The 23,422-nt window shown below is 42.2% G+C and overlaps 2 protein-coding genes across 11 annotated transcripts in view; one reads left to right on the top strand and one right to left on the bottom strand.

Annotated features, from left to right (window-relative positions):
• The first annotated feature begins 38 nt into the window (after nt 1-38).
• On the top strand, nt 39-9,026 carry dnai7 (dynein axonemal intermediate chain 7). Its single transcript, XM_069156623.1, has 16 exons — nt 39-58; nt 679-763; nt 2,347-2,435; nt 2,571-2,675; nt 3,361-3,498; nt 3,587-3,721; nt 4,266-4,369; nt 5,040-5,198; nt 5,276-5,312; nt 5,399-5,459; nt 6,316-6,479; nt 6,575-6,719; nt 6,872-7,086; nt 7,164-7,322; nt 8,013-8,126; nt 8,523-9,026. Exons 1-16 carry the CDS (start codon nt 56-58, stop codon nt 8,796-8,798), a joined length of 1,989 nt encoding a protein of 662 aa, XP_069012724.1. The 5' UTR covers nt 39-55; the 3' UTR covers nt 8,799-9,026.
• Nucleotides 8,865-23,422, bottom strand: part of lrmp (lymphoid-restricted membrane protein) — a 37,094-nt gene continuing 22,536 nt past the window's right edge. For 4 of the 10 annotated variants that reach the window (XM_069156613.1, XM_069156619.1, XM_069156618.1 and 1 more), the window contains exons 23-39: nt 23,246-23,336; nt 20,711-20,757; nt 20,523-20,596; nt 20,262-20,398; nt 19,453-19,537; nt 19,281-19,335; nt 19,149-19,176; nt 18,657-18,815; nt 15,537-15,671; nt 15,209-15,356; nt 14,805-14,848; nt 14,635-14,703; nt 13,841-13,899; nt 13,414-13,512; nt 12,334-12,462; nt 10,642-10,790; nt 8,865-9,892 (exon numbers count right to left, since the gene is read on the bottom strand). In XM_069156613.1, coding sequence (XP_069012714.1) covers nt 9,750-9,892; nt 10,642-10,790; nt 12,334-12,462; nt 13,414-13,512; nt 13,841-13,899; nt 14,635-14,703; nt 14,805-14,848; nt 15,209-15,356; nt 15,537-15,671; nt 18,657-18,815; nt 19,149-19,176; nt 19,281-19,335; nt 19,453-19,537; nt 20,262-20,398; nt 20,523-20,596; nt 20,711-20,757; nt 23,246-23,336 — 1,651 coding nt within the window. In that variant the 3' untranslated portion in view covers nt 8,865-9,749. Of the gene's footprint in view, nt 9,893-10,641; nt 10,791-11,440; nt 11,468-12,333; nt 12,463-13,413; nt 13,513-13,840; nt 13,900-14,634; nt 14,704-14,804; nt 14,849-15,208; nt 15,357-15,536; nt 15,672-18,656; nt 18,816-19,148; nt 19,177-19,280; nt 19,336-19,452; nt 19,538-20,261; nt 20,399-20,522; nt 20,597-20,710; nt 20,758-23,245; nt 23,337-23,422 lie in introns of all 10 variants that reach the window. The other 6 variants (XM_069156614.1, XM_069156617.1, XM_069156620.1 and 3 more) reach the window with 6 other exon arrangements.

Consider the following 23,422-nt stretch of genomic DNA (forward strand, 5'->3'; position numbering starts at 1 on the left):
TCTATGGTTCCCTTGGACGCTTGAGAGTTTTTTTTTATTTTGGGGGGGTTTCAACATGGTGAGTTTTTACTATTTTCTTTCACTAAATGTTCTGAAATAATATTGCGTTTATACGGCAGCGTTTAAGAGCAACTATATTTAATAGTTTCAAGAGATAAAAAGTGAGGCTGAAGATACTATCTTGCAGAATAGTGCTGCAGCTTCGCTTTTACGTGTTTTACTGCTTTATTGTCTTCAGCATCTCGTCTGTTTCTTTTTCCTGATGTCGTGAAGCATGTCCCCTGTAACCGCCTCTCTATGTTTTTGTCCTGTCGATGATAGCCGGGAAAGAAAACAAAGGTATCTAGAAACATGCAGTCAGCACATAATTACACTTCAGGCTTATATTATTTTATTCTATTATTTCTATTATTATCTTATTGCTTCTGTATGCTGCTGTAGTGAAATTTTTTTTTCCCCTCGGGGATTAATAAAGTAAATACCTACCTGCCTACCTAAATGTACTGAGGATACATGCAGGAAGGCATTGTCACTGCCACAGATGATTGTACTGTCACTGCGTACCCTGCACAACGAAGCCATTTCCATGCACGTAGAGATTTAATACTGAGGTGTCCCCCCTTTTTTTTTTTTTTTTTTTTTTTAAAACACTCACTTGTAATGTTTTGGTGTTTGAAGCCGACCAAAAAGGGGAAGAAGTTGAGCAAGACTCAGAAAGCGAAGCTGCTGCAAGAGGAGGAGGAGAAGAGGCTGCGAGATGAAGGTAATCCAGATATCTGTCTTTATTCATCTGAACCAGGGATTCCTCAGCAGGGGTACATGGAAAGAATAGCTTAACTATTTAAAAACAATATAATTACAATTAGATTAAAAAAAAAAGAAGAAAAATGTCTGCAGTGAGTCATGAAAACTAGACTGCAAAAAAAAAAAAAAAAAAAAAAAAAGCACAGAAGTTTAACCTGTTGGCTAAATGTAGTGGATGAGTGTTTGAAATAGATAGCTAACCGTAAGAAATAGTTAAGTGAAAGTAATAAATTAAATGGTTTGTTGAAGCTCATAAATAGCCAGGTGGACATTAGTATGGCAACTCTCTCTATTTCTAAAAGGAAATTTAACTTTTTAGTCTGGCTTTTAATTTGAAGTCAAGGGTTTTTAAGTTCTTCTCATTATCATTTAATGCTATTTTTTTTTTATTTTTTTAATCCCTGGTGTTAATTCTGTTATTGATTTCTTTATATTGATTTCTAATACTTTATTGTTTTATTGTTGTGAGTTTTAGTCTCGTATTATTATTATTATTGTCAATTTTGTGCTTATATTTTTGTGTGTTGTTTTAATGTGAGGCATTTTGGCCTGCATGTTTGTATGAAAAGTGCTATATAAAGGTGAGTTCAGTTAAAGTAATGGACAAATGGTTAAAATATGGAGCTAAATATTGGATATATGGTTGTATTTCCTTTGTCAGAGTTGAACGAGTGAGCTAGAATAATGGATAAGTTTGGGAAGAATCTGTAACGAGCTGATCTGTCAGTTGTGCATACGTGTCTGAAACATGCAGGTTTTGCCTCCTAATGGTAGCATTAATGCAAACTGACCTATACGCTGACTGCTGTATAACTTGTAGTGTTCACATTGAGTTTAAAATCAAATAACATGAACACATTTGGAGCTTGACTGATGGTGTTGATGCTGCAGGGTCGCCTCGGTTCAGGGAATTTTAAAAACTCTTTTCCAGACGTGGAAAGTCAAGGAATTTGATAACGTCTTGGAAGTTGTGGAATATCATAGGAATTTTGTCTGCACGTTTAAATTTTAGTTGCCATTTATCAAAATGTAATATTTTCCATGTATGCAGCTGTAATGTTAACGCCAGTTATTGTCATTGTGTCTGTTTGGTAACATTAGTGGTCACAGAGATTGAGATTATTCGGTTGCGAGCCGTTATTGTTAGATACATGATTTGCCTGTGCAGCCAGTATTTAGACAGGTATTACATTTTTTCCAATACCAGCGCAACAGTAGGAGCATGTGTCAGCCCATTTTTAACAGAATTTGTTCTTGTCTGCTCAGCACAATGGCAGTATTTGTTTTCTGTTCATTATAGGTGATGGAATTTCAGCTTTTTAGTCCTTGAAAGTCAGGGAAAAGTCAGGAAATTTGACACTTGATTTAAGAGTGGGAACTCTGACTGGAGCTCATCTGACAGGCCTGTGTGGGTACGTCTGCCAAAACAGCTTCACTTCTCTGAGCTGAGGTAAAACCAGCTACTTGTTAGACGAGCAGGCTGTGATGCAATGTATGAAATGAATGAATGGAATCTAATCTGTTTGTGTTTGTGCTTTATAGAGGAATCCCGTCTCCAGGAAGAAAGAGATGAAGAGGAGAGACTGGAAAGAGAGAGGAAGGAGAAGGATATAGAGAAGCTCGAGCTGAAGGTCAGACCACCTGAACCCTGATGACTGAAAACCGCACCTGCGCACTTTAAAACAGAAAACACACAGCACACCACGCTGTTGTGTTTTAAGTGTGTGAAAGTGTTTGCTGTGTTCATGGATATCTGTTGCTGACAGGATCAAGAGCGCAGAGAAGATGAGCTCAACGAGTTGGGCCATCTACTGGAGGAGAATCATATCGCAGTAACCAAATGGAAAAATGATGTTCTGGAGGCAGCCAAGGTGTGTGTGTGTGTGTGTGTGTGTGTGTGTGTGTGTGTGTAATTTTATAGTGAGAGACTGACATAAAAGATTTGTCAGGATTAGGGCTGTGATGATCATGACATTTTTAATTGTCACCCAAAAAAATTGCAATTAATGTTTAAAAATGTTTTTTTTTCTTTTTTTAAATGATGACATGATTTAATTGGAAGCTTAATAATAGTTCAGTTATAGTTATGAGGTTGAATAGACATTTATTGGCATCAGACATTAAAATACAAATTGCATGGGGAAGATATCATAAATAAAACCTTTTTTATACAAAGCCTATACTGACATATACAATAAAACAGTGGGACACACTGTGGACATGACGTTCAAAAACGACATTACTATTGTTAGTTATTTTTAAACATGAACATGAAACATGATTATGCAATAATGGTGTCAGGCCGAGTCAGGATGTCTGACACATGGAAACAATAATGATTGGAATGCAAGTTTGATCCACAGTATATTAAATACTACTATGGAAAAAAAAAAAAAAGGTTATCATTGAACACAAACATAGAAAGCTATTTTGTTTACTACAAAATACCATGCTAAGGACATAATCTGACCCAACTTTCTTTAGTTCCCTTTGGGAGTGCCTCTGACTGATCCCTGGTTGGCTGATAAGAACATTCAGTGTATGCTTTGTGCACAGTGGGAGAGATACATGCGTTGTGATGGCGCACCGGATCCAGCAGTGCCTCGCGAAATTAACTCGTACGTCACCTTGTGGAGAGACGACCCGGAGATCAACATGACACTCGTGCTCAAGGAATTTAACCTCGCCCTGCTGGTCAGTGTGTTTTGTATATGTGTGTAATTTTTTTTAACAAGGTGGTAATGCATATTAAATGCTCAATGGACATGATTTGCCCTTGTAGCTGGTGGAGGAGCTGGACGGTCTGCTCAAGGATGGTATAGATCCACAAGAAAGCCACAAGTACCAGGAGTCTCTGATGGAGCTGCTGGAGCTGATCCACTCCAAACTGCTCCTCTCCACCGAGGAGATCCTCAAGGTACAAGACACTAGAGCCTGACTGATGCTGGATTTTTCGGGCCGATGCTGATATTGGGGAGTAAAAAAAAAATATAAATTGATATATTGGCCAATAGTTTATATATATATATATATATATATATACTGTAAATACTGTATATATAATTTTGTTTGCAAGGAACCCTCACATATGGTTATCAGACACTTTTTTTTACAAAAATATGTAATGGAGTCAGGATATTTTACAGTTTATCGTCCACACAGCACACTTCACTGGGAACTTTATAATTATAAATAACTATAAAACACACACAAATAAAACTATTTTTCTAATTCACCACAAGCATATTTTTGTGCAATATGTTCTGACGAAAAAAGTTTCCATATCAGCCAACACATACGCCAATACTGATATATATTTTTTTAATCATAGGTCAATATGAGGGGCTAAGATCAGTCTGTGGATATGTTGGTTGGGCTCTGTGTTTACACACAGTAAAGCATTTGATTGCAAGACTTGAAAAACACTGTGTTTCGTGTCTCCTGAATGTCTCTGGTCCCAGAATGCCAGCTCCAACATCGACACTGAGACGGGCAACATGCAGACTGTGATCAGAGATGAGAATGTCACTCTGTGTCTCTGGGCCAACATCAAGATGAATCCCAGGTTTGTTTCTACAACTGTGTCCTGTGTACACTGAAAACAAATCTCCAAATCTCCTCTTCTCCTGGAACGCATTCCAAGTAGCTACTTAAACAGCACTTTCCCCTCCTTCAGCATCCACGGCTGATGTGCCTTTGATCAAGGCAGCTAACCCCCAACTGCTCTCTGGGTGCCTTCAAACAGGAAAAGGTCCAGAGTGCTCAGAAGTTCAAACTCATTGAATGACGGTGCTCCTTGGAGGGGAATGCAAAAAGTTAAAAAAGAAACAAAAGTCCAAGGCACTCTCCCGGCAAAAACACCTTTATTTAGATGGCTATTTAATGAAGAAATACTAAAAACAAGGTGCTTGTACATGTTCAAACAAAACTGGATTACAACCCTGGATTTCTCTCTGCAATAATACCATAATAGTAATTTCCCAAACGCTCTTTTTAATGGTTTCTAGGCCTTCAACCATCAGGCTGTCTGGGTTACCTGCCCACTGCTCTGTGTGTGTGTGTGTGTGTGTGTGTGTGTGTGTGTGTGTGTGTGTGTGTGTGTGTTGAATCCTCACAGATGGGTTAAACTCCTTTGTGTGTAACATGCTGTCAAAAAACGATTCTTCTTGTACTGATCATACACAAACTGCAGGTGATTTCTCCTGACTGCTGCAGTGCTTCTCTCCGTTTGTAAGGTTTAAAGGTTTAAACTTCGACGAGGTGGGTATGGGCTTCCAGCTTCCCAAGCAGATGGCTGTGAGCGACATCGCCATACGGATCCTCCGCACACGCTACGACCACCTGTCGTTGATGGCCCGGATGACTCACCTGAGCACAGACACTCCCAGCTGCAGGTCGAGTACTGTTCTCTCTCGGTCTCTCTCTACTGCTGCCACTGTTCTGGGGTCTCATCCTTCAGTGTGTCCCTCAGGTCTCTCGTAGGGAACGAGGAAGAACGAGGGAGGAAGGTAAGATGAAGAGGGCGGGTTCTTGGTTCCTGGCTTCCTTCATTCACTGTCAGGTTTTTCATTCTTATTGTCTGTGCATCTCCCAGAGGGAAGTCAGTCCTCAGCCTGAGGAGGGTCAGATCCAGACACAGATGCAGGTAGACGATGGTAAGCTGCCCAACCTGGCATTTCCTGCTGACAATTTAAACCTGCTGTCACTTAAATTGAAGCATTGACTAAAACAATATAACAAAAAACAAAACAAAACAAAACAGGGAGGTGAGAGGAAGGACCGGTGAGGATGCAACACTTTTTAGAAGAAGCAGTTATTTGATCTTTTCTCACACTTTATTTGCTTTACTCTGTTACACACCAAAGGCTGCAGATGTACATGAGAATATTGGTTTTAATTTTATCACTCTCGAGAGAATTAAAACATTATTTCTATGAGCTATTAAGGATAACAATAAATTAATTCATGACTGTATATGTTTCTGTGTTAATGACAGTTATAAAATCAGGTAGGAATCAATTTTAGAGAGAAGTGCTGTGTTCCAAATGGCGTACTTGTGTACTAACACTCACTATTTTAAGTGCATAATTACTTTCACAGTGTTATGTACAGAAATATGCCACAGATGTAAAGAATTTCTTTAATTAAGGCGTCTGAGGAAGCTGCAGGTGTTCCTGAACACCTCACAAAAGTGTCTCTTTTGCACTTCTGCTGCTGGACAGAAGTCACCAGTGCGTTTATTATAGCTGTAGATTTTCTGGCGGGTAATGTCCTCACATGCTGAGGTTTTTTCTCAGGTCAGTGCAGAACAGCAGTGTGCAGTTTAAAACAACACTAATCTGTCAAAATTCCTGCATAAGTCAGAGTCCTAACGTGGAAGGGCACTATATTCCATTGTACTAAGGGAAGTATGCAATTTGAAACACAGCGAGGAACTCTTATTTTTCTGCAGATAATTAACCAGCAACTCTTCTTCTGTCTTGAATGATTCTTTTCTCTCTCTCTCTCCAGCTGAGGGGAAGCTGACTCCTCCCCCAGAGCAGCTTTTGGTAAAGAACGGTGGTACCCAGGTGGTGGATCTGATGCAGTACACGCCTCTCGGTGGGGTCTTTTACTACGACGTGTTTCGCCTCCCGCCTCAAGCTCACCGGTTCAATGGTTGGGAAATCAGACAGGTGAGCGGAAACGATTTTTAGTCTTACACCAACATCAGCGGCTATAGTCGACCTCGCACAACGTCGCCCCCCCCCCCATGCTTGTTTTCTTTTAGCTGCTTCGAACAGGGCTGCAGCTGTTCGAGTACCCATCAGAGAACTTTGAGGCCCTCACCTGCCCTCCCGTTGGGGTGTCCGTGACACTGCCCGACTCTGCTGCCTTCTTGGTAGCTCCACAAGTGGCTCGTTGGGACACTGCAGGTAGGACAGACAGCCGCACACACTGAATAATACTTTAAACATACAAATTGTAAAGACTGACTGCAGACTAAGTTGAAAATGATGATCAGGCTTTGAAAGATATTTGAAAGGCCACAAACAGTCCTGGACTTTGAAAGTGACCTCTCATCCAGGGAAGCAGTGGAGGATGGACGGCATCACTGACATCTCTTATGAGGAAGCTGAGGCCAAAATCTCCTTCAACATGGACTCCTTCCAAGCCTTCGTGCTGCTGCAGGAAACCTACGCCAACCTTCCCTTCCAGAGCTGGGAGCTCCGGCCGCTGGGCCAGGACTCGGCTCTGTTCACTGTCAGCGGGGCACTCATCGACCTCAGCATCACTGTCCAGGTCAGAGACAGTGAAAGTGCAGTTAATCAGGAGATGTCGCCCGGCTCTGATAATCGGTGTGTCTGTTTGATTCGCAGGATAATCAGTGTATGTTGCAGTCAAAGCAAAACAAAGGCTTCTCTCACCTCACGGGGAAATGGATGAGTGGCCCCGCCCTGCAGAGGGCCATGCCCAACTCCGGGATCAACATTTTTGTGAACGAGTACACCGACAAATACATCAGCAGCTGCGGCAAGGTCTCATCTTGGGTTTTTTTTTGGTTTTTTTTTAAATAGAGGAACAAGAAGATACTAAATTTGATTAAAGTTTGGCTTAGTTTAGGTATCTGGGCTATACAGAGCCAGTCTGGCTGCACTGACCGTCGACCACAGCTCCAGTTTTCTTCGCTGTGAATAGTCTGGTATACGTTCAGTGCAGAATAAACTCTCGGCACCTTGTCAAGCTGCTGCTGTTCATTAAAACAATTTACAACGTATGCTGTACTCAGGAAATAACGCTTTGGAAGAGGTAGTCAAAGTGGTGTCACAGTGTCAGATAGTGTTGGCACATGCCGATTGGTTAAAATGACCCCGAGGTCTACGCCCAGTAGGATGGAACTACTGCAAACGATTTCCTGTGGAGGGAGACCAGACCCATATTCATGCAGTTCGCACCAGGTTAATACTGAGCTGCTGTGCATACTAATGTCAGCATACTCGGTGGCTACATGCAGACGTTTGGATCACTACATCACCCCTGAGCTTGATGGCATTATTTCTACAGGCGTTCAGGTGTATTTCCCCACTTTGAAGTTGACACTTTCGCAGTTGCTTATGTGCTCCTGCTACCTAGAGAAGATACAATATAAAAAAATACTTTGTGCCATCTACCAGATTTCTCACAGCACGATAAACCGTTGACCGTGTAGTTTCTCGTCTCCTCTGCAGGACCCTCTCACAGAACACGCTGCCTACGAGCAGATGGCCCTCTTCGCCTCTGCCTGTGCTTTCTCGTGGAGCAAGTGGAACGCCAAATGTGGAGCTGAGCATCTGGTCATGCAGGTATCCTTAAACTTAAACACACACACACAAAATCTATATCAGTGGGCTGTGGACTACAGCGATGCTTTAGCTGCTGCCTCGCTCTGTTGGTCGGAGGAGGGGGTACACAGCCACCTACAGCATCTCCTCCTGCGCATATCGAGTCATCAGCCACATGTGGAGGGTCATTCTAAGCACTGGTACGGCAATAAGTAACTGGATGTTGTCAATGCAGCGACGAGGGCTGAACCACAGCTGCAAGGTCCCTGTGTCACCCGGCCTCTCCGACATTTACACAGCCACGAGCACGAGGACAGTCTCGGCCTCAGTTCGGTGAACAGAGCAGAGGTGAAAACACTTAAAACCCTAATTTAACTCAGAACTTCTCTGCTGTACTTCCTCGCTCTCCTCCGCCAGGTGTGCGAGCACCTCGGCCCCGCCCCTGTGCCCAAGGACTCGTGGAGTCTGTACCTGCTGAAAGCTCAGAGAAGTCAAAAGCTGGAGATCACAGAGAAGAGTGACGCTTTCTCTCCAGACCACCATCCCGGCAGCGAGTTTCACTCCACCTTCATCCACATGCTCCAGGACGACATGAGCCCCGACGGCATCGCTCGCAGCAGAAAATCCCATCATCTGTTCGTGGACACGGTACAGAGCCTGCTGTGTGCCACCAGACCCCTGATGTATTCATAACCTCTGTTGAAGCCCCAATTAAAGACATTTTTAGGGACCTGAATTTGAGATGTACATGTGGATGCACGCAAGAAAAACACATCTTCTATTGTAGAATTGGCTACTTTATTTGTGCAAAAAAATCCACGCATCTTCTTTGGAACATACAAAAGTGTATGAAATTTAAAACGGTGACAACCACGGCAAGAACTTAGAGAAAAATAATAAAAAACAAAAAAACCCAACAAACTCTGGTGTTATGACTGGAACAATGCAGAATTATAACTTAACAAAAATAAACATATGCTTCCCACTCAAAACTAACAAACTCAAATATAGAATTTATAAACTTAAAAACAATAATCCAAGTTTTATTACCAGTGTTTATAGACTTGAAAGTTGTAAAATCTCATTTAAAAGGCTGACATGAAATGTGTTTTAAAAGCCGTGTGGCGGTCGGAGCGGCCCGTTTAAAATACTTCTCAGTGCTCTCATTCTTAAATAGTTGTGACATGATTAGTCGACGTTGTGGCAGCGCTGGTGACTCATCGAGCCCGATTAGGCAGATTGTGTTGGGGCCAGGTAAACGGTTACCTGCAGCACTGACAGCATCATAATGGGTTGAAGGATGTGGAGCAGCCCACCTTAACACACACGCGCACGCACTCTCACACACACACACTCTCACACTCACACACACACACACACACCTTTAGCAAAAGTGATGTGATGCATAAAATCCTCCGAAGGGTTAACTATCCTCTGAGGCCTGTGCTGTCAATGCAAGTCTTGTTTTGGGAATCTTCAGGCACCAGTTTACAATCCAGCAGCCTCTGCTCAGGAGCGGTTCACTCTTCTTTCTACCAGTAGCCCCCCCCCCCCCCCAACCCTCCTCACCACCACCACCACACCCAGCGCACAGGAAATATCTCCGCAGAGAGCTGATGGGCATCATCCACCCCGGGACTCGGGCTAGACGGGGGGCTGTCCATTGTGCCGAAGGCCTGTGTAGGGCCACAGCAGCTGCTGGATGGTCATCCAGGAGTCCCCGGTCCCCACAGGGGCGGCGTCGACTGCTGGCTGCATGACCAGGCTGGCCAGCAGAGCCAGGAGACCTGTGCAGAAGAAATGATGGGATGGAACTAAACCTTGTGTTGACTTTGGAAAACATCCATGCAGGAAATCAAACTCACTGGATTTTCCACTTAAATACATAACTCGGGTCATCGGTGACCTGCAACTATACGACCTGTAGAATTCGTTTATTTCATTCAATTAAGTGCTCAACCGCCTCATATTCCTTTAAACTATTTGTCCAGTACATTGTAAAAATGATAAATATTTTTTTTTTTTTTTTTGCTTTGCTTTTTATCTAAGCAGTGTTTATCTGTAATAATGTAACAGAATGTGGGATCAAAATGAAAAAGGGCAAAGTTGTAACTTCCAGTTTGACCTCGTGGTGGCAGTGTTGTCTCAATGTCTAAACCCAGAATGGTACAGGGGTGAATCCAGTTGGCTTATAGGTGTGAAGCTGGTGTTACAGACCGTATAAATGTTTCTGCCTACACTGACACTGGAAATTATTTCACAAGTTAAAAACTCATTCGCTATTGTTCCACTCTGAAAAAGTTCCACGCAATGTTATTTAAGTGCCAGATCAGTAGTGACCCAACCCATGTAATAAAATAAGCCATGCATTTGAGGGTTTAATGTGAATCTGTAGAGGCTTTCATCAATATTCAGTGGGTTGTTTATTTTACTGTTGTCAGTATGACGTCATGTATAAGGTTAAAAAAAAAAAAAAAAAAAAAAAAAAAAACAGAAAATAAAAACACATCTACTAAAACTACAAAAATGAATGTACCTGCTAGCACTACCACGAGTGCCAGCCAAAGCCAGAGTCCCCTGCCTCCTCTGGCCACTGCCGCCGCCGCCCGGGAGCTGGTCAGGCTGTGGGACAGAGACTGGGCCATTCCTGGGTCTGTAGACGTGGGGCTGGATGAAGAGCTTGGCCTGAAGGGAGGAGAGGAAGATATTAGCACAGGACGAACAGAAGATGACACATCGGAGACGGATGGACACCGAGAAATAATGGACAATGTTATCAGACGAAGCAAGAGAGTTAAGTTACCAAAAATGATTTGGGACGAGTCATCACAGAAGTGCGTCTTGAATAGAACAGCACTTTTAGTCAAATCTGTGGGTCATTTGTGGTAACTTATCTAATGGATGACAGGCAGCAAATTAGCTGTGGCTTAACTAAAGTGTAAAGCTGGCTCCAATGAAGCACATCTATAACCACCTGTCTCGAACGGCAACAGAGATGCAAAACCATTCACATCATCTTCACCAGCATAATGAAAAAGCTGTCGGCAGCAGTTAATAGCCATCTGCACGGAGGTGGATTTAAGCATTGAATTGTTCGGCAAAGGCAGCAGACAGTTTTGGCCTGAATTCTGTCAACAGTAGGAGTGCTGCTTCAAATCACTTTACAGTCATTATGAGAGGCAGAGCGAGGTTGTAAGTGGCTTTTGATGAGCACTCCTACCCGATAAACACAGGCCTTTTGCATGCTTTTTAATTATTTTATTTTTTTTAATGGGGACGGAGAGAGAATCCACAAGCACTTGCTACTGTGTACTGTCCTCCATCTACACACTTACAGCATTACAAACAACTCATCCTGACTCCTGAGCCATGTGGAGCGAGGAAAAGAGGAAAGGACAGGTCAGAACAGCACACAACACTCGGTCGCCCCACAAAAATAAAAAAAGGAACAGTCCGAGGGTGGTAAGTTTGCACATAAATATGTTAAAGGTGACTGAAGAGGTTAGTAAATGACAGAAGATTAGGCTCGGTAAAAAGACGAACTGGTCATCAGGTAGATGATTTGCACAAGCAAGTCAGAACTTGAGATCCATGCATGAAACACAATTCGCAGAGTTTTCTAAATTATTCAAGTCACATTAGGCACACATTGATCTCAAGCCAGTTCACAGATAAAAAGGAACTTGTCCAATTCGGGCCCCTTACAGTAAAAACATTCTGTTGACATGATTAAAAGCCACTGATCCCCCTGAGCAACGAAGCTAGTCCAACACAGACCCATATAGTGGAGGAGTTTCATCACTTAGGAGGTTCCGTAGAGTCACCCAACAAAAGGATGGGATACAAAATGTGTGATAATCTCACATTAAATGATTCAAAATATACGATTTAAACATTAGATTTGGTCATAAATACACAGCAGAGTGACAGAGTAGTAAAGACCAGCAGTTATATGTCACAATGGCTGAAAACCCTTTGACTGACATCTGTCTCTGATGTCAACTGTGTGGTCTCTGAAATACAGCGCAAAAGCACCATGCAAATATAATACAAGAGTTTAAGATCAAATAATAAGATCCAATGTGTGACAGATGAACGTTCAGGTGACAACTGCTGGAACCTCAGTGCAGCTATGTGATCAACTCCCCCGCTATGCAGCCAGCCTCTGATCTGTTGGCAGACGGTGGTGCTACAGTAGGCCAGCGGTGGGCATTTTGGTCGGACTAACGTCTTAAGGGGCAGAATGAGGGAAGTGAGTTTGCTGCCCAGCTCACTGAGGCTGGACTTCCTCCTCTGTGCCACTGACTCCTCCTTCTGCTCGTCCTCCGACTGGCAGTCTGTGTTGTTGCAGGCCGTCCTGTGGGCATGCATGAGTCAGGCATTCACAAACACACGGTTCAGTTGCACGTCCACATACAAGCAAGGCTACGTAACCGGATCAATTCCTGTGCGCACATGCACACGTCATGCATATGCGGCTAATAATAACAAATAGAAATAAAAAAAAAAGCAGGCAGATGCAGACGCCCCCTGAAGAAGTCGCCGATTTACATTAACCTGCTGCACAGAGACGTTTTCTTTTTTTTAAGATATGAAATCATGTTTGAAAACCATGCATTCCAAGCAACTATGTGCTCCAATATCATATCGTGAGGCAATCTTGCACCCCTTCAGATATCTGGACAGCATTCGAAGTGCTTGATTTGTATGAAAGCTTTCATTTTAGCTCATCAAACAAGGCAAAATCCACTTTCATTGTCCAAATGTGAAATCATACAGTGCCATTAAAACACAATTCCACAGCATCTCTTAACTTAAATTTTTTTTTACAAAGAAACACATCAAAACATGTTCGATTTGGAAAACAATTCCCCATGCAAAGGTGGATGGACCGGACACATCAAAGATGGCTGCTGGTTTGGTGTCATCATCCCTGCTTTTTACTGTTCGAGTTTAAGCTAACTAACTTCATCCTTTTTTCTTTTTTTTTAAATCTGTCACTCAGTCAGCACTCAATTACGTTTTTCAATCAATGCTCCATTGCATTAGACTCTGCTGACTGTCAGTCACCTGACACCCCGTGGAATAATACCATTTTTGTAGGAATAACATCCTTTGTTTGACCCCATAAAGTCAAGAAAACGACTGACAAAAACTATTCTTTATAGATCCCCAGCATTGTCCACAGTGTGGGGCACATAGAGATGATGTGACACCTGAAAGCTGCCATCTTTGTGCGTCAGGGTCTGCTGTGAAAGAACTTGTGTGACGCAGCCAGCACGGTTTCTCCCTCCTTGGCATTTCTTACCCCTTCATCATGAAAGAGGGCTCTTCAGTTTCAACCCAGGCCGCAGAGCTAACAAAGCGTTTTAGTGGAGGACGTGCCCCGTTCTTCCCTGCCACATTCCTGGAAACCACCGTTATCACATATAGGCATAACAACAACAACAACAACAACAACAACCCTTAAATCATGGCACAGCAAACCCCGGTGACTTGAATAAACCAGCCACAGAACACAAATCATAGACAGTAGTGTAATTTGAAAATAAAGTCACTCGAACGGCCTGCTGACTTTGAATTTAAACACACTTCTTTATATACATAAAGTGTCGATTAAATTGGGTTCAACTTCACTTGATATATTATAATCAAGAAATGAATCGATTTAACACGCACACACACACACACGCACGCACGCACACACACACACACACACACACACAGATACCTACCATGGGGATCGCCTGGTCAGTCTCTCTGTTTCAGCTTCTGAGCCATCTTGTGTTTTGGGCTGTGTTGGGAAAATGAAACGAGTCATGATCATGTAAACAAAAATACTCTTTTGGTCAATTTAAGGCGTAACTATTTTTAGCTTTTATCCATGTTCTGTCATACTCAACTCTGACTAGTCTCTACTTGTACTTTCCTATGTTTTACAGGCTGACTCACCGTGGTTTGATATTGTGGTTTAACCCCGATCTGACGAGAAATGTCTTGATTAAGGCTGTCCTGATGAGTCAGACATTTTGTTTTGAAATTAAAAACAGAACTGTCTGAGAAGTTGGCCTTGAAAACTCGCACCCCTGACGCAGACACAAATGCATGACTTGAAGCCTAGTGAGGTGAATTCTCATGTGATGTTGCAAATCCAGGTGACTCATGTTAACAAAAAGGCCACTTTTATTTACACCATGATGCATGCAATTATCCCTTATTTCTGTAGTTGAAAACAACTTAAATTCCCTCCAAAAACCTCATTAATTTCTCAAGAATTACAAAAAAAAACAACCTCCAGAGAGCCAGCTGGTTGCCTCCTACATGCTCCCAACTCAAAAATGACTTTGGAATTCATAATCTTTAAATGAATGATTAATTCTTCTTTCTGTTCAAATTTTAAAACATGGTGGAAACTTATTTAGAAATTCTAAGACGAATGGAAGATTCAAAAAGCCGTTTGTAACATAATATATGGAGCCAATGTGACACTGATTTAAATCTGATGTGACTGATAAGTAATGATCCTCACCGTGTCAAATTGCATGTTGGGTGCACCCGAACGGGGGATGGCTGCAATGCTGACCCGCCGGACTGACGACTATGAAGGCATCCATGCGAAGACACGCACATTTTCATTGATACATAACGTCAACATTAATTTTGAGTAATGGAACATGATGGCAACATAATGCAACCCACCTTGTAGTACTGCGAGGGTGACTGCTTCTTGCCACGCAGGTCATCTAGAAAGAGGAACTCGGTTACTTTGTGTATCAAATTTTACACATGGACTTTGTTTGTACACAGCAAATACATGCATATAGTAGAGTTGGCTGATATGGATTTATTTGTGCTATTGAGTCTGCATTTTTTAAACTAGTTTAAGTCTAATGATACATAGGTTCATGTGTCACAACTACAGATCATGAAATACTTAATCAGTGATTCATTTTAAGGCCCAATGAGCATTGGCTATTTAATGTAACAACTTTCAGATTTAAAATACTGATTTATCAGTGAAAAACAATAGCTGATGTACTCCTACTGTACTGTATGTTGTATCGATACAGACGGTGCGTTTCTCCGGGTGCAACACTTCCGACCTCTTTCCGTGTGTGATCCAAAGGACCTCTCGTTCTGCATGAGCGTCTCTCTGAGCTCCAGCAGCTCGGCGTGCTCCTTGGTGTACATCCTCCTCAGGTTCTCCACGTGCTGGATCATCACCTCCACAGCCTTACCGATACGACTCTCCTGTTATCCCCAAACACGAGAAGCCGCTGAATCATTTCAATCAATCGAATTCATCCTAATTACATGACATTACAGTTTGTTCTGTTATAGTCACGGCAAAAGATAAAGATTTAAAGATAAAAAATATCGTCCAGTTCATCTGTTTTGACGCAGCAGAAATTCACGTTAGGTCTGGCTGACCTGGTGAATAGCGCCGAGCATCTCGGAGCGACTCGACACTCTGGTCATGGACTGGATGAGGATATCCAGATTCTTCTGGAGCCTCAGGATGATCTCCATGGACTGGTTGTCATCCTCACACAGAGGAGTCAGAGCCTGAGAGCAACAGTGAGGGAGAGTGTAAACAGACAGGAAGTGAGAGTTGAAGACTTATAGAAAGAGAAACAGTAAATGGACTGAACTCATACAGCGCCTTTTTTACTTTAGTGGTTACAAAGTGCTTTGGAACGACGATGGAACTGCCATCCAAGGGGAGCATCCAGAGCAACTTGGGGTTCAGTGTCTTGCTGAAGGACACTTTAGCACATGGACCAGTGATTGAACCACCAACCCTGTGATTAGTGGACAACCAGCTCTACCTTGTGGCCGGCTGTGACTCAGATTGCAGATCTGATTGGATGACTGGTTGCACACGATTCACAAGTTTTGCAGTTCAATTACCGGTTCCTCCTGTCCACATGCCAAAGTGCCCTGGGGCAAGACGCACACAAGTTAGTCCTGATGGCAAGTAGAAACCTTGTATTGCAGCTCTGTCGCAAATATGTGTGTGAGTGAGTGAGTGGGAAACAGTGTTTATCACCCATTGAATATTAATTAAAAAAGAAAAATTCACCTTAGCGGTCTCAAAGTGCTATATACAGTGGGTACGGAAAGTATTCAGACCCCTTTAAATTTTTCACTCTTTGTTTCATTGCAGCCATTTGCTAAAATCAAAAAAGTTCATGTTATTTCTCATTAATGTACACTCAGCACCCCATCTTGACAGGAAAAAACAGAAATGTAGAAATTTGTGCAAATTTATTAAAAAAGAAAAACTGAAATATCACATGGTCATAAGTATTCAGACCCTTTGCTCAGTATTGAGTAGAAGCACCCTTTTGAGCTAGTACAGCCATGAGTCTTCTTGGGAATGATGCAACAAGCTTTTCACACCTGGATTTGGGGATCCTCTGCCATTCTTCCTTGCAGATCCTCTCCAGTTCCATCAGGTTGGATAGTGAACGTTGGTGGACAGCCATTTTCAGGTCTCTCCAGAGATGCTCAATTGGGTTTAGGTCAGGGCTCTGGCTGGGCCAGTCAAGAATGGTCACAGAGTTGTTCCGAAGCCACTCCTTTGTTATTTTAGCTGTGTGCTTCGGGTCATTGTCTTGTTGGAAGGTGAACCTTCGGCCCAGTCTGAGGTCCAGAGCACTCTGGAAGAGGTATTCTTCCAGGATATCTCTGTACTTGGCCGCATTCATCTTTCCTTCAATTGCAACCAGTCGTCCTGTCCCTGCAGCTGAAAACCACCCCCATAGCATGATGCTGCCACCACCATGTTTCACTGTTGGGATTGTATTGGGCAGGTGATGAGCAGTGCCTGGTTTTCTCCACACATACTGCTTAGAATTAACACCAAAAAGTTCAATCTTGGTCTCATCAGACCAGAGAATCTTATTTCTCATAGTCTGGGAGTCCTTCATGTGTTTTTTGGCAAACTCTATGCGGGCTTTCATATGTCTTGCACTGAGGAGAGGCTTCCGTCGGGCCACTCTGCCATAAAGCCCCGACTGGTGGAGGGCTGCAGTGATAGTTGACTTTGTGGAACTTTCTCCCATCTCCCTACTGCATCTCTGGAGCTCAGCCACAGTGATCTTTGGGTTCTTCTTTACCTCTCTCACCAAGGCTCTTCTCCCACGATTGCTCAGTTTGGCTGGACGGCCAGGTCTAGGAAGAGTTCTGGTCGTCCCAAACTTCTTCCATTTAAGGATTATGGAGGCCACTGTGCTCTTAGGAACCTTGAGTGCTGCAGAAATTATTTTGTAACCTTGGCCAGATCTGTGCCTTGCCACAATTCTGTCTCTGAGCTCCTTGGACAGTTCCTTCGACCTCATGATTCCCATTTGCTCTGACATGCACTGTGAGCTGTAAGGTCTTATATAGACAGGTGTGTGCCTTTCCTAATCAAGTCCAATCAGTTTAATTAAACACAGCTGGACTCCAATGAAGGAGTAGAACCATCTCAAGGAGGATCAGAAGAAATGGACAGCATGTGAGTTAAATATGAGTGTCACAGCAAAGGGTCTGAATACTTATGACCATGTGATATTTCAGTTTTTCTTTTTTAATAAATTTGCACAAATTTCTACATTTCTGTTTTTTTCTGTCAAGATGGGGTGCTGAGTGTACATTAATGAGAAATAAAATGAACTTTTTTGATTTTAGCAAATGGCTGCAATGAAACAAAGAGTGAAAAATTTAAAGGGGTCTGAATACTTTCCGTACCCACTGTAAGTGCAGAGCATTTACTAGTTCCCCCCTAAAAAAGACCAAGAACAGACCATGTGCTTAATACACAAGCTGCAAATTGTTTACATGGCTGAAGGGTGAGGTAGGTGGACCCCTGGCCAGAAGTTTGTTTTTGGCCCCAGGCAGGTCAGGACCACCTCTGACCAGTAGAGAAAACTAATAACAGCACCTGACAGGGGATTAATTTTGCAGAGGATTTCCACCCACTCACTCTCTAGCTCACACATATTTAGTTATTATACTACTTCAGTCTAATTCTTTATTTATATAAAGTCACTTTCCACATCTTTTTTGTATACAACAGAAAGACTTCAGAATCAAATAGAGACACATTTACTTTACTTCCCTGTGAGGCTTTCAAGATTAACACAGCTGTCAGTATTTATTTACAGTAGCTAATAATTGCACAATATATTGCCAAACTGTTGCAACTATAACATGATGCAACAAATCTTCACGACATTTACTGTGGTATGAAAACCACCCATCTAGACTATTTTGGATAGTAAGATAGTAAGCCAATGCGCAAAAGTACCTGGAGAACATGAAGCCACACCACTTTCTAGCATTTATATAAAACCTGAATCTGTCTACGGAGCAAATGATACTGTTATGAAAAAGAGTAGCACAAAAGTACCTCAAATACTCAGTACATAATTTCACAAAAGTAAAGGCTTTCAAATTTCTGAGATGGATTACATTCAGAAAATACAATTTCTGTCCTCAGGTGAGATTGAGAGAAAATCTAACCAAGTGCTTGTCCCATAGAAAGCTGAGCAGTTGCACACAGACCTGCAGTAAGCCCTGGCAGCTGGACACTTCCCTGCGGACGTTCTCCTCAGCGAGGTCACGTGATCTCTCCTCCAGCCGGAGTCTCTTCTCCAGGGTGAACATGTCGCACTTGAACCCCAGCGCCAGACGCTGGAACTCTGCCTGAAAACATGAGAGAGACTTTCCTACTCTGTGATGTTTCCTTTTAGCACTTGATGATTATTATATGCCAACTGCAGACATGATGAACATTTCATTGTTTGATTAGGATCCGTTTTCCCTTATCAATGAAAGCATTACTGTGCTGACAGAAAAGTTGAATTATGAAACTTCCAAACTTTAGAGAACGCTCATATTTCAGGAGAATATCATCAGTTAGATGATGAACAGTTAGTTAAAAATATTCTTTACCTTTGAATGGTTATAAAAATGATGCATTATGTAATTTGTGAGTCTAGTATAATTTGGATTTCAAACTATTGGTTGACACAGTAGGTAATCTAGTGTACATACCTCAATCTCCTTGTCATTGGGTGACAGGCTGCAGATAAAGACAATAATTACAAGTATGTGAAAAGCCCTCCAATATAAACATGAATGATTAATCTATTTAGGCTGTACTGTGATGACCATTTGCTGTTTTACCTGTTCTTGTCCTCTTTTAAGGTGCCACTGGTGTCAGAGAGGATTGAAGTTTCAGCTGGAGGGAAATGAGAAGCAGATAGTAGTTCAGTCACTTAAAATTGAAATTCAATTTGATATCAAAGAGACAAAATATTTAGTATGCATTAGTGTACACTGAACACGTTTCACATACATTCCTTCTCGGTGGCCACGCTGGTCTCACTCTGGTCCTTCTGAACCTTGTGGTCCTTGATGGTCTCCATGCTGTGAGACAGGTCCTGTAAGGTCCGAATAAACATTACTGTCTCTTCCTCTTCCTCCTCCTCCTGTCCTGCTTTTAAATCGGATCCCTCCAGTCTCACTGTCCTCTCAACATCCATATTTGCGCCTCTTATTCACTGCTTCACCCTTCTTCCTTCTCCTTTAACATTATGAAGGGGAATTAAAGATTCGCTGCAGCTGGCAGTGTACTTGGCTCGTGATTCTGAATGATCTGATCCAGAGAGGAGCTAAAAAAATCAAACTGTGCAATCTCTCTCCCTCCTTCTCCCTCTCTCACACACACACGTTCACACACTCGTGTAGCTGGAAAGACAGCATTTCTCGAGGTTGAAGGATGCCACTGGCACAGTCTCATCGAAGACAAAGAAATGTAATCTTAATGGCACCATCTGCATTTAACATGATGCCAGTGTTTGAGCAGATCCACTCGGGTTGTTTAAAGATAAAACAAAAACAAAAAAAATCAAATACAGTTTAAAGTGTTAAAAACTAAAAAAAATTATAGGATACCTACCTAAAGTAAAGCTACATTTTATTTCTTAAAATAAAAAAAACAGTAAAATAGGAAAAACTTAAACAAAAATCAATGATCCGCTCCAACAATAGTAAGATGAATGAATTTAAAATCACATTTATAAGTGGAACTACTTCCAAGTCAGTTGAGAGGGAAGTGGGAGTACAGCGGGTCTTACCAGTTCCCTTATTTTTGGCCTCACTCACCTCCGAATGGCTGGGGTCAGAAGTCGTGCTGCCCATGCCGCTCCCCGATTGGTTGGCGTGTGTGAGGGATGATCCCGACTGAGGAGAGGTGCCATCAGAGAAGGTGGTTGGCCCACTGTTGGTGAGACGGTCTGTCCCTGGAAAGAAGTGTTCGGTGTGTAGGTGGTCGAAGCAACACATAACCAAAGGGCCGGCTTAGAAATCTCCAGTTGTCACTTTTTCTCCTTCATGCGCACAGATTTGAGAGCTTTTCCTTCCTACCTGGCATGCTGGCCCCGAGTGTGCTGTCCTGCACGCTCTCCTCTTCTTCCACCAGCACAGGTAACAGGCTCGTGCTGGAAAATACACATTCGGCATCTTACACAATACTACAGCATTTGCAGAAAACAAATCTAAAACCTTAATTTTAAAACACTGCTGATGAAGAGAAACCTCTCTGAACCACTCACCTGTCCTCAGCTGCTGATCTGTCTGCCGACTGGTCCCGGCTTAGGCTCTGAGACGGACACAAGTAAAGGAAGGAGGTGAGACAAAGACAGGTGGCCTTGTAGCACGTTTTCCGTCCCACATTATTCATATGATTAAGAGATGCATGCGTTCACACAAAGGCAGCGTACCTGTCCCATGGCAGTGAAATGCTATCTAAACTGTACGGAGCGTGGAAGAGAAAGATTGGGCAGATTTCTTATATAATGTGGAGCCACATGGAGAGCTCTGCAGCTCTACGAGTGTGTGTGTTGCTGAGAAGGGTGCTCAGTTAACACTGGCACACTGCTAAGTAGTGGAGGCGGACTGCATGCGCACACACACAGCTGCGCCAACACACGCACACAGACACGCACACGTGCACACACACACACACACACACACACACACACACACACATACAATGGAGCAAGGTGAGAGCTCAGAGAAATGCAATGGGATATTGTGTAATGAGTGTATATAATATCTATTTTGCCTTGGCTCAAAATAGGAGAGCTGTCTCATCATTTCACTGAACACAAAAACCTGAGGAGACTTCAATGTCATTTTACATCCAAAGGAAAGGATGATGGAGAAAAATGAACCCAGCTGCTGCAAAGTTCTCTCTGAACCACTATAAGCACCATTAACTGCTCATAATTGTACCAAAAACTTTGTTTATGAATTTGATACCTGGTGAGCTCCATTCAAAATATTTTTCCAAAATCTTTTAATTTCCATATCAGGCTTCTGTCTATTCTGGAACAATAAAGTGATCATGATTTATGCGTTGTTATGCCTTCACCAAATCTGTCATTGAGTAAGATCAACAAAATTTTAGAAGATCAAATCTATTTAAAAGCCACCTTTTCTCTCTGGGGCAAACAGTTTGTATCACTATGTTAAATATAGTAAAATACAAATGTTAATAGTGCAATATTGTTGGGATAAATACAAAATTTTGACTATGCTACTTACTGCCAAGACAAATATAGATCAAATTTCTAAGAAAACATCTTCATTTATAAATAAAACAACAATTTGAATACATTCAAATAAGTTCACTCGGCTCCCAGATTAAAGCCAGGAGTTGCTTCTGAATTATCAAAAACACTTTGACTTGGCCAAAAGCCTTTTTTTTTCTCTGACCAGGCTTCTCCGAGTATAAAGCAGTATCTGTTGAGCTAGTGAACACAGTAACAGCATCAGAGCCTGCGTTTCTTGGCTCCCCTCAGACTTCTCTCAGCATGGTGGCGGCCCAGCGTGCCACCAGCAGGTAGGAGACAAAATAAAACAAGCTGATCGATCTGGCAGCAGGACACAAAGCGAGCTGCATTGAAATGGCATCACAACACAAGACAAGTCTGCCAGCAAAAAAAAAAAAGAAAAAGAACTCTCTTTGTTCAAACATGAGAACACAGCAGGCCATCTGAGGCTGGACATAATCATCATGAAACAACCTCATTACAGAGACCATGCATCAAAGCAATTCATTATATAGACTAATCAGTCCAAACACATAAATCACAGTGAAGATCAATCAACAGACAGAAATTTCTGATTTTGATGATTAAATTGAATTTTGATAATGAAATAATCACGCAAGAAAAGATACCAAACATTCACTGGTTTGATCTTCTAAAATCTCCGATTTCTGTTTGATATTATTTTGATATAAATCTTGGATTTTCAAGTCTTAAAATAAATGCCTGATGTAAAACCTTGGCTATTTAAAATCATTTTTCTTACATAATCATCAAATTGCTTAAGTAATAAAAAATAAACATCTTAATAAATACCAAAAATATTTTAATTTCCGAAATCTCAGCCTTCTCTCCACTAAAGATTTGCTCTGAACTGATTTGTCAAATTTTTGAAAGCTGAACTTGAAGTAAACCTAATATCAATATCAGAAGCACGTTAAGACTGACTTTGCTGAGCAGCATCAGGTATACTTTAGAGTACTTGCTTCCTTTGGCAACAAAAATCAGGCAAGTTGACAGCCCATCCTATTCCTCCCTGTCATTGGCTTCGAGGAGAGTTATAACCACTTTCTTTGATCTTTCCCTTAAATCTACAATCCCTGTACCCCCCTCGCTTGGTGGTGAGGACTCCATCTCTACCTTCCTGAAGAAAACCCAGCTCCCCTGCCAGACCCACTAAACCAGGGGTGTCAAACATACAGCTAAGTCCGGTTAAAATAGGTTTCATCATCCAAAAACCTTCACCAATGATTTAAACATAGCGACACTATTTCTCTATGATTTTACTGGTCTGGCCCACTTGAGATCAAAGTGGGCAGTATGTGGACCCTTAACTAAAATGAGTTTGACAGCCCTGCACTAAACCCTCACCTCCCTTCAAAACACACTTACTTTCCCCTCAACGAAGACAGACATGAAGTGGAAAACAGAAAGAGAGTGGGTATAAAAAAGGGGAAGTAGAAGCAGTCAGTTCAGAGAAGCATAGAGGAAACTGTATTCCTTTCTGCATTAAAACACTTCCTCTCTGCTACTAACCTTAGCAGCACGGCTCATGTCTGCCACGCCCGAGTCCACCTGGCCCTCTTTCTCTTCTTCTCCCGTGCGGTCCTCACTGGTCGGCTGGCTGCTGACCACAGTTGAAAGGTCAAAGGTCAACTCTCAAGCACTGTCCACTTTCGGATTCTTAATCTATAGGCTGAATACACTTTCTAG

The sequence above is a fragment of the Embiotoca jacksoni genome, unplaced genomic scaffold (genome assembly GCF_022577435.1).
Source record: "Embiotoca jacksoni isolate LCO1_2020_lvr unplaced genomic scaffold, fEmbJac1.0.p SCAF_21, whole genome shotgun sequence".
Taxonomy (NCBI): Eukaryota; Metazoa; Chordata; class Actinopteri; family Embiotocidae; genus Embiotoca; species Embiotoca jacksoni.